Source organism: Neophocaena asiaeorientalis, unplaced genomic scaffold (assembly GCF_003031525.2).
Source record: "Neophocaena asiaeorientalis asiaeorientalis breed wild unplaced genomic scaffold, Neophocaena_asiaeorientalis_V1.1 scaffold484, whole genome shotgun sequence".
NCBI lineage: Eukaryota > Metazoa > Chordata > Mammalia > Artiodactyla > Phocoenidae > Neophocaena > Neophocaena asiaeorientalis.
This window is the reverse complement of record NW_020171830.1, coordinates 2,253,460-2,268,378: the sequence shown is the minus strand read 5'-3', so window position 1 is coordinate 2,268,378 and position 14,919 is coordinate 2,253,460. Positions and strand designations below refer to the sequence as shown.

At 35.8% G+C, this 14,919-nt stretch overlaps 1 protein-coding gene across 2 annotated transcripts in view; it reads left to right on the top strand.

The window, feature by feature from the left end:
• ADK (adenosine kinase) overlaps window positions 1–14,919 on the top strand; it is a 485,627-nt gene that overhangs the window by 41,238 nt on the left and 429,470 nt on the right. For both annotated transcript variants that reach the window (XM_024741096.1, XM_024741087.1), the window contains exon 2: window positions 144–218. In XM_024741096.1, coding sequence (XP_024596864.1) covers window positions 144–218 — 75 coding nt within the window. The remainder of the gene's footprint in view (window positions 1–143; window positions 219–14,919) is intronic.

Genomic DNA, 14,919 nt, shown 5'->3' with positions numbered 1-14,919 from the left:
AAATCAGAGGTTTAATAAACTAGTATGTTAAGTTTATTTCCAAGGTAAAGTGAAGATATTTATTTTTATATTTGTGCATTTTACACATCACCTTACTTTCAGAAGTATTTCTAACTTGTACTGTATTTTGTGTTTTTTTTTAGTGAAAATATTCTCTTTGGAATGGGAAATCCTCTTCTTGACATCACTGCTGTGGTGGATAAGGATTTCCTTGATAAGTAAGTATTAAGCTCTTCATATGTACTATGTGAAACTTACATCTAAAGAAAAACTGAAAATTTTAGAATTGAATTTACTGTTTAACATCTTCAATTGGAGGAAAATTCAGGAAATTTAAATCTGATAATAGCAAGTGCACCATTATTATTTATTGAGTAATTGACCGCAGTTTTCCCTGGGAAAACTTAGGTACATTTGTTCATTCCTGTTGCTACTTTCACTTGAAATTTATTTTTTTATTCTTTGCAAGGAAGAAGTATGTGAATAACCTAATGATTTAATTTCCACATTTTAAAATTACTGTCAGTGAACTAAATCTATAGTGGTGCCATAACATATGGGAGAAGGAATAGGATTAGAGAGGGCAAGAAGAATATGTAGGACTTAATTCAAACACCGTGAATCTCCACTATTTCCCCCAATAATAACTTTTGATGTTGTTAATTTAGCTGAGAAATCATTTTGTTTATTTATCTGTCTGTGATGATTTGGTGCAAGGAAAAAAAAGTACTAAAAAATATTTAATAATGAGAAATTAAGATCCCCTTCCCCTTGAACACCCCAAGTTTTATGCCCAGGGGCAACCATTTTTAAAAAAATATTATTGAGGTAAAATTTACTTAAAATTAAATCATAATTTTAACTATTTTAGAGTGTATGATTCAGTGACTGCTAGGACATTTGCAGTGTTGTACAACCGTCACCACTATCTAACTCCAGGACATTTCATCACCCCCAAAAGAAACACATAGCCATTAAGTGGTCATTTCAGTATTCCCACCTGCCTTCCCCACCTCTCCCCAATCTCCTGGGAGCTACCAGTCTGTTTTCTGTCTCCATGGATTTGCCTGTTCTGGATATTTTATTTCATATAAGTGGAGACATACAATATGTGGCCTTTTGTGTCTGGCTTATTTTACTTAACATGATGTTTTTCAGTGCTCTTCCGTGTGTCATCAAAACTTATTATTAGGGGAAATAGTGGAGATACATGGTGTTTGAATGGTGGATGGATGTTTGAATGGATACATGGTGTCCTACATATTCTTCCTGCCCTCTCTAATCCATGTTGTAGCATGTATCAGTGCTTCATTCCTTTTAAGGCAGAATAATACTCCATTGTTTGTATATACCACAGTTCGTTTATGCATTCATCAGTTGGTGGAGCCATTGGTTGATGGGCACTTGGATTGTTTCGGTTTTTAGCTATTATGAAGAAAGCTGCTGTGAACGTTCATGTACAAGTTTTTGCATGGGTATATATTTTCATTTCTTTTGGGTATATATATTGGAGTAGAACTGCTAAGTCAGGTGGTAATTCTGTGTTTAGCTTTTTAAAGAAGCATATCCTTGCCAAAACATGGTCTTTTCCCTTTTTAAAATTATAGCCATCCTGGGACTTCCCTGGTGGTCCAGTGGTTAAGACTCTGTGCTTTCATTGCAGGGGTCATGGGTTCGATCCCTGGTTGGGGAACTAAGATCCCACATGCTGCGTGGCATGGCCAGAAAAAAAAAAAGGAGAAAAAATAAAATTATAGCCATCCTAGTGGGTGTAAAGTAATATTGTGGTTTTGATTTACATTTTTCTAATTACTAATGATGCTGAGCATCTTTTCATGTGCTTATTGGCCATTTGTATATCTTTGGAAAAATGTGTATTGAAGTTCTTCACACATTTTTTAATTTGTTTTTTGTGTGGTTGTAAGAATTCGCAGGCTTAGCGGCCATGGCTCACGGGCCCAGCCGCTCCGCGGCATATGGGATCTTCCCGGACCGGGGCATGAACCCATGTCCCCTGCATTGGCAGGCAGATTCTCAACCACTGTGCCACCAGGGAAGCCCTATATATTCTTAATACTAGACCCTTAATAGGTTTATGATTTGCAAACGCTTTCTCCTATTATGTGGGTTATTTTGACTTTCTTGAGAGTATCCTTTAATGTGTAAGTTTTAAATTTTGATGAAGTCCAGTTTATTTTTTCTTTTGTTGCTGTGCTTTTGCTGTCATATCTGAAAATCTGTTGCTAAATCTAAGGTCACAATAATTTATGCCTATGTTTTCTTCTAGGAGTTTTAGTTTTAGCTCTTAAATTTAGAGCTTTGATCCATTTTGAGTTAATTTTTGTATCAGATGTGTGGTAAGGGTTCACTTCATTTTTTTGCATGTGGAAATCTAGTTGTCCCTGTACCATTTGTTGAAGAGAGTTTTCTTTTCCCCATTGAGTGGTCTTGGCCCTCTTAAAAATCCGTTGACCATAGGTGTTTGGGTTAATTTCTGGCTTCTCGGTTCTATTCCATAAGTCTGTATGCTTGTCCTTATTCCAGTACCACACTGATTTGATTACTGTAGGTTTGTAGTAAGTTTTGAAGTCAGGAAGTGTGAGCCCTCCAACTTTGTTGTTGTCTTTCAAGGTTGTTTTGGCTATTCAGAGTCCCTTGCAATTCCATGTTACTTTTAGGATCAACTTGTCCATTACTGTAAAAAAGGCAGTTGGAATTTGGAATGGGATTGCACTGAATCTCTAGATCAGTTTTAGAAGCATTGCCATTTTAACAATATTAAGTCTTCTGATTCATGAACAGGAGATGTCTTTCTTTAAGTTGTTTCAACAGTGTTTAGTAGTTTTAAGTTTAGAAGTCTCGCATTTCATTGGTTAAACTTAATCCTAAGTATTTCATTATTTTTGATGCTACTGTAAATGGAATTGTTTTCTTAATTACATTTTTGGATTGTTCATTGCTAATACATAGAAATACAACTGATTTTGGGGGATAACCATTTTTAACAAATTCTGTTTTTTAATGTCTTAGAGATTATCTTTATAACTCTTCATCTGTATAAATTCGAGTGTCAAAGGATCAGGCAAGAATTTATAAATGTGTAAATTTGCCCTATTGTAATATAATAGGAAATAGGTTGAGGCGCCAAGGACAAACTGGAGAATATCTTATCCTAAGAAATTCAGATACAAATTTTTAAAATATACTTTGCTAATCAGAAACACTCCTGCATACAATTATGTTAATGGTTTTACTTCTGATTGCCTTGTACTTTTAAATGATATACACACATTAAAATATTTTCTTGTATCAACTTTCAATAGAATCCTTAGACTTCTTATTATATAGAATTAGAAGTGCCTCTGTTCTTCCGTCTGCTACTTCGCTCCTTTAAAGTTCTGTTAACCTTCTACTTTAACTCCTGACTCTAACTTCTACTCTAACTTTTAACTTTCTAACTTCTGTTTAACTATATTTTTTATTTTAATAAAGATTGATATGTTTTCATTCTGTTAGCTATCTATAATTGTCTTACCAACTTTGAATACAAAGTGGTAGTGAAGATTGAAAATCATTTAAACATACTTAATACTACTATCACTGTATTTATCCCTTTTTTCAGAATTAAATAGTATACTAAGAATGTAGAGTAGGTGTAACGTTTGGAATGTAATTAGAGCACTTAACTCTATTAACAAACTAAAGAAAGAAAAATCACATTGTAATCTCAATAGATAGAAAAACCATTTGCCAAAACTACTATCTATTCCTGATAAAGTTTCTTATAGCATTCTTAGAATAGAAGGGAACTCCTTTAACCTCATAAAATTTGGGTTAGGGAAAAGCCTACTAATAACATAATTCCTAATGGTGAAAGTCTGCATGCTTTCCCCTAAGATCAGAAACAATTCAAGGATGTCCACTCTCACCACTTCAAAATGTATGCAGTGGTCCTGAAGATTCTGTTCAGGACAATCAGGCAAGAAGTAAAAGACATCCAGGTTGCAAAGGAAGGAATAAACTGTTTTTATTTCCAAAAGGCATGATCATTTAAGTAGAATAACTGATGGAATCTACAAAAAAAGCTACTACCTGATTTCTAGAATTATTATAAAGCTACAGTAATCAAAACAGTGATATCAGTGTAAAGTTTGATGGCATAGAATAGAAAGTCCAGAAGTAGACCCATGCAGAAATGGACGACTGTTTTTTTTGTAATTAATTAATTTTTGGCTAGGTTGTGTCTTCGTTGCTGCACACGGGCTTTCTCTAGTCACAGTGAACGGGGGCTACTCTTCGTTGCGGTGCATGGGCTTCTTATTGCCGTGGCTTCTTGTTGCGGAGCACGGGCTTCAGTAGTTGTGGCATGTGGGCTCAGTAGTTGTGGCTTGCAGGCTCTAGAGCACAGGCTCATTAGTTGTGGCGCAAGGGCTTAGTTGCTCAGTGGCATGTGGGATCTTCCTGGACCAGGGCTCCAACCTGTGTCCCGCTTTGGCAGGCGGATTCTTAACCACTGTGCCACTAGACAAGTCCCTGGACGACTGATTTTTGACAAAGGTGCAAGGCAGTTCAGTGGAGAAAGGATTGTCTTTTCAACGAATAGTGCTTGAACAATTGGTTATCAACATGCATAAAAATGAATTTGGATCTGTATTTTGTACCATATACAAAATTAACTGATAGAACTAAATGTCAAGCCTAAAAGTGTAACACTTCTGGATGATAATATAGGAGAAAATCTTTGTGGCTGTGGTTTAAATCAGAATTTCTTAAATGTAGAACACCAGAAGTATGTTCTATAAAAGAAAAATTGATAAGCTGGACCTTTTCAAAATGAAAATTTTTACTATTGGAAAGACACTGTTATAAGAATTAAAGGACAGACCACAGGTTTGGAGAAAATCTTTGCGTATGTCTGATAAAGGACTACCAGTCAAAATACATAATGAGCTCTCAAACTCAATCAGAAAAGAAACAACCCAATAAAAAAATGGGCAAGGGATTTGAACATTCACCAAAGATATATGGATGGCAAATAACCACATGGAAAGGTACTCAGTCTCTTTCATTATTAGGGAAATGTAAATTAAAGATACAGTGAAGTACTACCACACATTTGTTAGAATGGCTAAAATTTTAAAACAAAGCATACCAAATGTTGGCTAGATAAGGGAGGAACTACAGCTTTCTTCTCATGGGGAGTTAAAATGCTGCACTGAATTTCAGTTTAAAAAGTTAAACATACATCTATTTGATCCAACCATTTCATTCTTAGATATTTACCCAAGAGAAGTGAAAACATGTGTCCATACAAAGATGTGTTCACTAATGTTATGGTGATTTTTGTTTTTAATAGCTAGAACCTGAAAGTTATCTAAATGTCTATCAACAGGTGAATCTTTAAACAGATTGTTTACCCATACATTAGAATTCTAGTCAGAAATAAAAAAGGAATAGTTTGGATGAAACTCAGAATAATTGAGTTCATTGAAAGAAGCCTGACAAAAAAGAATACATACTTTATCATACCATTTATATTGAGATTATAGGGAATTCAATTTATAGTGACAGAAAGCAGATCATTGGTTTCCTGTGCAATATGCCAGGGTGTGGTGGAGGGCAGGAAGGAGAGATTACAAAGCAGGAAGGAGAGATTACAGAGAGACAGGACCGAGCTTTTAGGAGTGTGTTCATTACCTTGATTGTATAATGATTTCATGAGCATATACATGTATCAAAACTTATCAAATTGTATACTTTAAATATTTAAGATGTATGTCAGTTACATGTCAGGAAAACTTTATAAATAGAACAAAATAGAATCAATTCACATGAATTTATGCGTTTAAAGTTAGAACTCCTTTGTTTGCTTAGTGTGAGATGTTTTGCCCAGGAAATCAACTAATTGATTGTCACTGTTTTAAAAAAATTCTAATAGCATATAAAAGTACAAAGAGGAAGTAAAAAATCTGAAATTTTATGACGTGTAACCAGTGTTAAACTGTTTTGATGAACATGCCCCAGACATCTATGTATAACCCAGAGAGATATTGTATATGTTTGTGTTTATGGGATAATACTCTGTGTAGTCTTAGGAAATTAGCTTTTTTTTCACTGTACACTATGTTTTTAAAGGTTCATGCAAATATGATCAGAGTGATTATGATGTGGCAGCTGTGTGCTGACACTAGTGGGAACTCAAATAGCTTCTTTGTTTCACTAGCAGCTGATCCCAAATGGCCAGCTGAAGTCTTATTTTTTTTATTTTAGGAGGGTTTTAATCAGTAAAACTGACTTTTGAAATCAGTACTTGGAGATAAAAGGCACGTTTTTGAACTCTAATCATAAAAAGTAGAGCATTCTCTTTCTTATATTCCTGACCATTTCTTCCAAAATACACTTGAAAGTGTTCCATATCATTTCAACAGACTGTGTTTAACTTATGTTTTAGACCATGTTTAGATGAGTGTTTTATATTTGCACGGTGTAAAAATAAATTATCCAGGAATAATTTGCTAGGTACTATAACAAATGAATTAAATATATACTTATTAGTATCTTACACTATAAAAATGAATTAACTGTTAAAATTCTTACAAAGTATTTGATTTTGTGATTGATTTTTTTAAAAAAAGTACTTGGCCTTTTCAGTTAAAAAAACAATTATTGTAAAACTAGTACTAGTTAAAAAGTAAGCTAGTACTGAAGGTTTTTAAGGAAAAAATCAGTTCTTTGCTGCATCTTCCATCTTTCCCCTTGCTTTTACCCCATTCTGCATAAGTGCTGTTTTTCCAGAAGATTTTAAATTCTATTAGCTGTTTTTTCCTGGTATCTGCCTATTTCTAAATAATATGCTAGTATTTGTGTGATTTTTCATAAGGGTGATTGATTGGAGAGGCAAAGGACAAAAGTTCCTTTAATGTTAGGAAAGGATACAAGAACATGATTCCATTAGGAAGGATTCCAGAATAGAGGATACAATAGAACTGTGTGGAGGGGCACACTTGGTCTTCAAGTCACTGGGAGAATAGATGACCAAATCTTGTTACTGGGTAATGGTGGAGAGGATTCCCTCTGACCTTCTGAGAACTTTGCTTTTGCAATTCTCAACAGGATTTATACACTCTCTTGATTTTTTTTTTTTTTAATTGTTGGAGGGTCTCTGATTACTTTTGTCCTTGCTAACCAGGTTCTAGTTACTTGTCAGAAAGCCTCTGCATTCCTGAATGCTTACTGGGAGAATAGGTGAATTGGCGGTTAATGTCTCATAAATACCCATCCACCTAGCTGTCCTAAGCTTAGGGCTTTCTGAGGTCTATCTCTCTAGCTATTTCCATATTATATATAGTCTCTGTTATGATACCTAAGGATTTAGCTCTCTTTCACTCACACCATTTCCTCTTCTTCATCTTCCCCATTTTGTTATATTACATTAAAACAGATATAAAAAATGGTACAAATGAACCTATTTACAAAACAGAAATTGAGTCACAGATGTAGAAAGCAAACTACGGTTACCAAGGGGGAAAGGGATGGGGGGAGGGATAAATTGGGAGATTGGGATTGACATATATACACTACTATATATAAAATAGATAACTAGTAAGAACCTACTGTATAGCACAGGGAACTCTACTCAGTACTCTGTAATGACCTATATTGTAATAGAATCTGAAAAAGAGTGTGTGTGTGTATATATATATATATATATATATGTATAACTGACTCACTTTGCTGTACAGCGGAAAATGACACAACATTGTAAATCAACTCTACACCAATAAAAAAATAATTAATAAAATAAATAAAAATTTAAAAACCAGATCAGTAATCATTGTGAACAGAATTGTAGTCTTTGATTACTTATAAAACTTTTTTCTTTCAGTGTATCTTGTGTTCATTTGCACTATTTTCTATACACTTATTCAAATTTTCAATAGCCACTCTATTAAGTCTGTAATGTGCCTAATAAGCATTCTCCCCTCTACCCGTTCTCCTCAAAATCAGTAAGTCTATCAACCTCTTTTCCTCTGGTGACCTCCGTTCTTCAGTTCTCCATCTTTGTGCTCCAAACTGAACTGGTTGTGTTGCTAGACTTGTCTTTTTTTTTCTTTTCTTTTCCTTTTAAACAGCAGTCTTCCTTTATCTCATATCTTCTTTATTGGTTTTCTGTGTGTGTGTGTGTGTGTGTGTGTGTGTGTGTGTGTGTGTGTGTGTGTATAGCATATCCATCAGAGAAGGAGTGCATAAGCATATGTAAGGTAATTTTTTGAATCTTTGTATATGTCTGATGATCTTTAAAAATTTTTTCCCCTCACGTCTTATTGATTGGTTAGTATAGAGTTTTCTTTGAGAATTTTGAAGGCATGTGCCATTGTCTTGCAGTATCTAATAGAACTCTTTATATTACCAGTTTTTTCTCTATGGAAGCTTTTAGAATTTTTTTTTTGACCTTGGTATTAGTAAATTATCATTATGTAACATTTTGTTCTTGTGTTATGGATGCATTTTTCCCTGTGTGTCTAAGTGTATTAGAGTTGGTTCTGTTTGGTTTTTGAATGTCTTTTCTTTCCTGCTTTATCTTTGTTCTCTGTGGATTTTTCTTTTCTGGTTGTTTATTGTGGCCTTTCTGCTTCATGGTGGAGCCTTTCCTCCAATATTAGGTGATCTTTGGCTGTCTGTTCTTATTTAAGCGTAAGACATTAAAACTTATTCTGTTTATTTGCAAAGGAATAAGAAAAAGTCTGGAAGGATATGTTCTAAACTCCAGCGGTCATGGGAGGGTGGGTTGGCTAAGGTGGGTACTTTTATTTCAAAATTCTATACAATTTAATATTTTTGTAACAATCCTTAATTGCTTTTATGAGTTTTTTTTTCTTAAAGCTTTAATGAAGTTATCTGTTGCTATGTAATAATAGTTATCTATTGCTATGTAATACATAACCACAGAACATGGCTGCTTAAAGTAACAAACATTTAGTCTTTCACAGTTTCTGAGGGTCAAGAATTTGAGAGTGTGGCATCGCTGGGTGGTTCTGGCTTAGGGTCTCTGATGAAGTTGTAGTCAGTCTGTTGGCCAGGGTGGCAATCATTTCAAGGCTCAACTGTGGCTTCCAAGCTCGTTGATACTGTTGGCTGGCCTCAGTTTCTGAAGTGCTGTTGGAGTGAGGGCCTCAGTCCCTCACTTCATAAATCTCAGAGTGTCCTAAAAACATGGCAGCTGTTTGCCCTATTGCGAGTGACTTGAGAGAGAGTAATAGTGTAATTTTCCCTAGATGGAAGCTGCAGTCTTTTTTTTTTTGCGGTACGCGGACCTCTCACTGTTGTGGCCTCTCCCGTTGTGGAGCACAGGCTCCGGATGCGCAGGCTCAGCGGCCGTGGCTCACGGGCCCAGCCGCTCTGCGGCATGTGGGATCCTCCCGGACAGGGGCACGAACCCGTGTCCCCTGCATCGGCAGGCGGGCTCTCAACCACTGCGCCACCAGGGAAGCCCTGCAGTCTTTTTTATAACCTATTCTTGGAAGTAACATGTCATCATTTTTGCCATATGCTTGTTATTGGTCATACAAACCAAACCTGGTATAATGTGGGAGGGCACTACACATGGATTTGAAAAACAGGAGGCAGGGATCCTTGGGGGCCAGAAGGCGGGCTGTGATCGTCAGCCTCCAAGATGGCTCCTGATGATCCCCTCTTCCTGGCATTCTCGTGAGTAGTTCCCTCCCACATTGTACTGTGGCTGATCTGTGTAACCAGTGGCATAGGGCAGAAGTGATGGTATCCTACTTCAGAGATTATGTTGTAAAAGACTGTGTCTTCCATTGTGGCTGCTCTCTTCTTTCTCTCTCTCGGACATTCAGACACCTCGTGAGAGGCTCACATGACTGGAGGTAGAGGCCTCAGGCCTATAGCTATTGAGGAACTGAGACTAGCCAACAACCATGTAAGTGAGCTGAGAAGTGGATTCTCCATTCTCTGTTGAGCCCTGAGATGATTGCAGCTCTGGCTGACAGCTTGACTACAACCACGTGAGAGACCTTGAGCCAGAAAAACTCAGCTAAGCTACTCCTGGATTCCTGACCCTCAGAAACTGTATGGGATAAAGACTGTTGTTTTAACCTTCCAAGTTTTGGGTGAATTTGTTACATAGCCAAAGAACACTAATAAATAAAGCCAAAAAATTTTTTTTTCAAACACACACACACACCCATACCCCACATTCAAAACCTCATTGGCAGGTTGGTATATGTGGGTTTGAAACCGCTAGGTGGCGTTTCAGGGGGCTCTGAGGAGCTCTGGTTCCTTATGTCTCAGCGCAGAAAGAATTCGGTGAGAGGCAAAGTGATAGATAAGAAGTGAGTTATTAGAGTAGGGCGCTTGTGAGGCTTACAAGTGGGCAGATGAGAAGGTGCTGCGCCCCAAGAACTTAGTGGGCTACAGTTTTATAATCAAAGGAAAAGTGGGAGGGGGAGAAGACCACCTTCTTCCTCATTCTTGAGTAGACATCACACTTCCATCATCAGTTCCTCCTCTGTGTCGGGCGGGGGAGTTTTCTTGTCCCTATGTGGTCAAACCGGGACTGTCCTGGCACTATGGAAAAATTATTCCATGTCTCAGTACAATGAGGGTCTTTTCACTTTGAAATGTCACCTTTCTATAAATTATGGTTTTTTATGTGTACAGAGAGCATGTCCAAGGGGTCATTAAGGGGGCAGGATGTGGGTCTCATGCCACCATTGTTTTATTGTTTGGGGGCATGTTTCATACTTCTGTTGCATGGTTTTGTTGCTAAGCAAGCCAGCTTGGTTTTGTGGTTAAGCAAACCTGCTTTCTTGAGTGATCAGTAACTTATAGGGGTGTCCCATACTTTTTTCTTTACTTAAAATCCTCTGGTAGGATTAACTGTTTAATTACCTACTTCGTCCCTTTACTCTGTCCCTATCAGGTTGGGCTTGTTGACTGATGGGACTTTATTGTGGCTTGGTTATGCTAAAAACCTATTTTGGGAGGGTGGGGTGTGACCCTTAATGTTAGTATCTGAAAGTCTAAAGAGTCTGTTCAGTTTCTTTACAGAAAAGTCTTCCATTTTCCTTTCTGAAGGTTTAAGCTTGGCTGCTTTATTCTGAGTTGGCCAGGGAAAGGGGGCTAGAGGTACCATAATTAAGTAGGCAGTTTCACCTGTCTCTCCCTATTCCCCCTGGTTTGCCTGTTGTTCCTTAGTTCTGAGATACTTCTCTTTGGTTTCTTGAGGGAATAAACCTCTAATTTATCTCTAATTTATTTTAGGAATTGTAAGTTGTGATGGTGAGATGGTAGTCCATTCCCTTAGTTGTAGCTCCAGGCTTTATCTGTATCCTCTGAGATTTAGGGTTTCTGCAGGTGGACTAAGCTTGCTTATCATAAGTAGTCTCTTTCAGTTGCAAATAAGATTTTAGTTTCTTTAGCGTTGCTGAGTTCCTTATCTGCTTTCCTTTTTCTGAAAATTTGTGGAAACCTTTTGACCATTAATGCTTAATTACATTAGTATTCTTTTTGCTCCTGTAGGTGTTTGCCTTTTTTTGTGCCTTTATTATCATTTTAACAGTCTTGGAAGGAAGAGTAGATAATCTTTCTGCCATACATAAGTGGAAGTCCAAGGGGTGTGAGTGTGTGTATTTCACTATTAGTATATGTACTATAGCAGGAAATGTATAACCGTGGACTCATAGGATTTTTGAAACAAATTGGAATTTGGAGATAATTTAGTCTTCTTTATTCATTTTACAACAGCGGAACAGGCTCAGCAAAGTTAGATGTTTTGCCCTTGATTACAGTTAGCATTGCAAGCCTGAGATGGAATCTATCTCCTGACCCTATTTGTTTCTTTTTCTACCATGCCACACTAATTACCTTTATTTTTTAAACAGATGATTAAATTATTAACAGTTTGAACCTATTGTACAAACTAAGAATTAATAACTACATGCCAGATTTTGGGGATTCAAAATGGGTAAGCCTGGTTTCTATGTCAGAGCAGTCTCTGGATAAATAAAAATGATTTTCTTACTTTCCTTTAGTTCATATCTTTTGTTGATTACTGGCTTCATCTTTTGTTTTAACTGTTTAACAGTTTGTGTATTTATGTGATGATCTTAACTTATGATTTGCCAAACAAGCAGTGTTTTGAATAAAAGAGAGGGTTTTTTTCCCTTAAATTTACAATTTCCTTTGACTTTCTTGGCTCTCGTTACTCTCTTCTGCTTTCTAATTTCTTACTTGAGAGGAAGCTCAATATATATATTTTATTGTACTAGGTTTACAATTAAATATCCATAGTATAAGCCTTGCATGCAGTGTTTATAAACATTGCTGGGGAGAGAGGCAATTAAGGAAAGTATCTTACTAAATCTTTTCTATATACAGTAAGCTCTTGGTGCAAAGGAACTGCACTATGCTTTTTTCTTACATGACTCTTGGCATGGTGCTGGATACATGTTAGGCACTTGGTGAATAGTGTTTGGCTGAAAAACATTTTTTTATGAAAGGCTTTTTTTAAAGTGGAGTTTTAAGTGTTCAATGTTAAAAGTTAATGAGAGGGCTTCCCTGGTGGTGCAGTGGTTGAGAGTCTGCCTGCCGATGCAGGGGACACGGGTTCGTGTCCTGGTCTGGGAAGTGAGCCATGGCTGCTGAGCCTGCGCGTCCGGAGCCTGTGCTCCGCAACGGGAGAGGCCACAACAGTGAGAGGCCCAAGTACCGCAAAAAAAAAAAAAAAAAAAAAAGTTAATGAAAGAATTGATATTTTCTTCACATACATTTTTGTGAAGATATATTTTTCACATGCTATGTTTGTCAAGCTTTTCAGAGCAGTTTTTTAAAGAACAAGAACCGTCATATTCTAATGGTCTTTGCACACTGGACTGGTATACAACAAAGGGTTGAATCTAAAGAAGGGCCATGGAGAATCTATCTGAAAAACTTTCAAGAGTAAGGAGAAAAAACAAGAGTATAATAATTTTTAACAATTATTGTCTGACAATAAAGCATTATTCAACATGATTGGGTACGTTTTTATATGGTATTAGTTTAGTCCTCATGATAACTTTATGAGGTAGTTATCCTCGTAAAGAATAACAGAGCTTAAGTCATTTGTTCATGACCAAAAAATGTATCAGTCATTGTGCAGTAATTTGAAATACATGCTTGTTTTAATTGTAAAACCTGTATTCTTTATTTTCTACTATGGAAATATTAATTCGAAAGTGAAAAATTCAATTATATATCCAGATTTTTTGAGTGTAAATTAAGTAGATACATAAAGGCTCATAAACAATGAAATTCTATTTTCCTTTTAGTATAGATAGAGTGTAGATGAGAAAAATGTGTGTAGTTTGCTCCAAAAATTGTTAACATTTAGTTTTAATTAGTGCATCAGAGTAGATTAATAATTTCTTTGTGAGAGATTGAAAGACTCAACAATTCTCTTTTTGACTGAACTTTCAAAACAGTGCACTTCTTATGTTGGGAAGATGGTATGTTGTCTACAATTGACCTGTTTCCCGAATAGAGCAAGCGTGGCCATGATTCAGAAATATCAACTAGATAATTATTTGATATTCAAAAGTTAAATTTCTTCTAGAGTATCCTAGTCTTTATTTGAAGATTGTAAAGCTGGTTTTTCCCTTGAATAAGAAAAAATTAGGATCTGAGAAAAGCAGAATTAAGTTAGTTTTGGTGTATCCAATTTGCCAAAATATTACAACTGAAAATAAATAGGACACTTGTGGTAGGAAGTAGGCTATTGAGAATAATCTTTTCCAGCATATTGAAGAGACACAGTGGGTATGAGGGGAGGAGGAAATATGGAACATATAAATACTTCCAGATGAGTATTGGTGTAATTATGGGGAACAAAGGAAAGGAATGTATTAATAGGGATGGAAAACAAATATGTAAGACAGATTTGCCTTAATTTTTCCTGACACCATATAAATACCACAGAAGTAAGAGGAATGAGAGGATTAATGAAATGGTAATTGGGAAATAAAAGTCATCATTAGAAATAAAAATACTCAGTTTTAAGAAGGGAAGCTAGAGTAGTTCAGGAAATGTGTTTCTCTCACAGACATAAATCCTTAATAATATAATGATATGAACCTTAGGTAAATCTTGATTAATGTAAGCATACATGAAAGATATTACTTAATGTTTACTCTAAAAATACTCAAAGTAAAGTTGGTCATAAATTTCAATGCTGATTATTCAATGCCAGAAATTTACAGGTGAATTATTTGTATAAGCTAAAATGAATTACTTTGATAAATGATGTATATTAGGTGTGAAGGTGAAACAATATTTGGAGTGTCAAGTGAGACTCCTTATATACAGTTAAAAAGCTATCATTGTTTTGTTTAAAACTAATTGTGAGGTGCTCTGACACTTTTGTAGTTAAGTCTCTGTATAGCTATTTTGCAGTATTTTCTTCTACAAGTTATAGCATTATGCTTTGTGTATTTAGATCCTTAATTGATCCTGAATTGATTTTTGTATATGATGTGAGGTAGGGATCTAGTTTTTAAAAAGATTTTCCTTTTAGGGAATCAGCTATTATATTACTATATTGTGAATAGGCCAACTTCTACCCACTGATCTGCAATGACAATTTTTGTTTATCTATAGTCTGGTCTCTGGCTTCTTAACTTTTTTTTTTTTCCCTTCTAGTCTGCTTGTCTGTCCTTGAACTAATATAGCCCTATTTTTATTTTGTTACTAAAGCTTTACACTAAGTCTTGATGTCTGATAGGGCAAGTCCCTACACTTTGTTTTTATTCAGGAATTTTCTTAGTTGTTCTTGGCTCTTTTCTTTTGTCCATAGATTTTAGAATAAGCTTGTCAGGTTCTACAAAAATTGTTTCTGGGATTTTGTTTGGAATTACATTACCT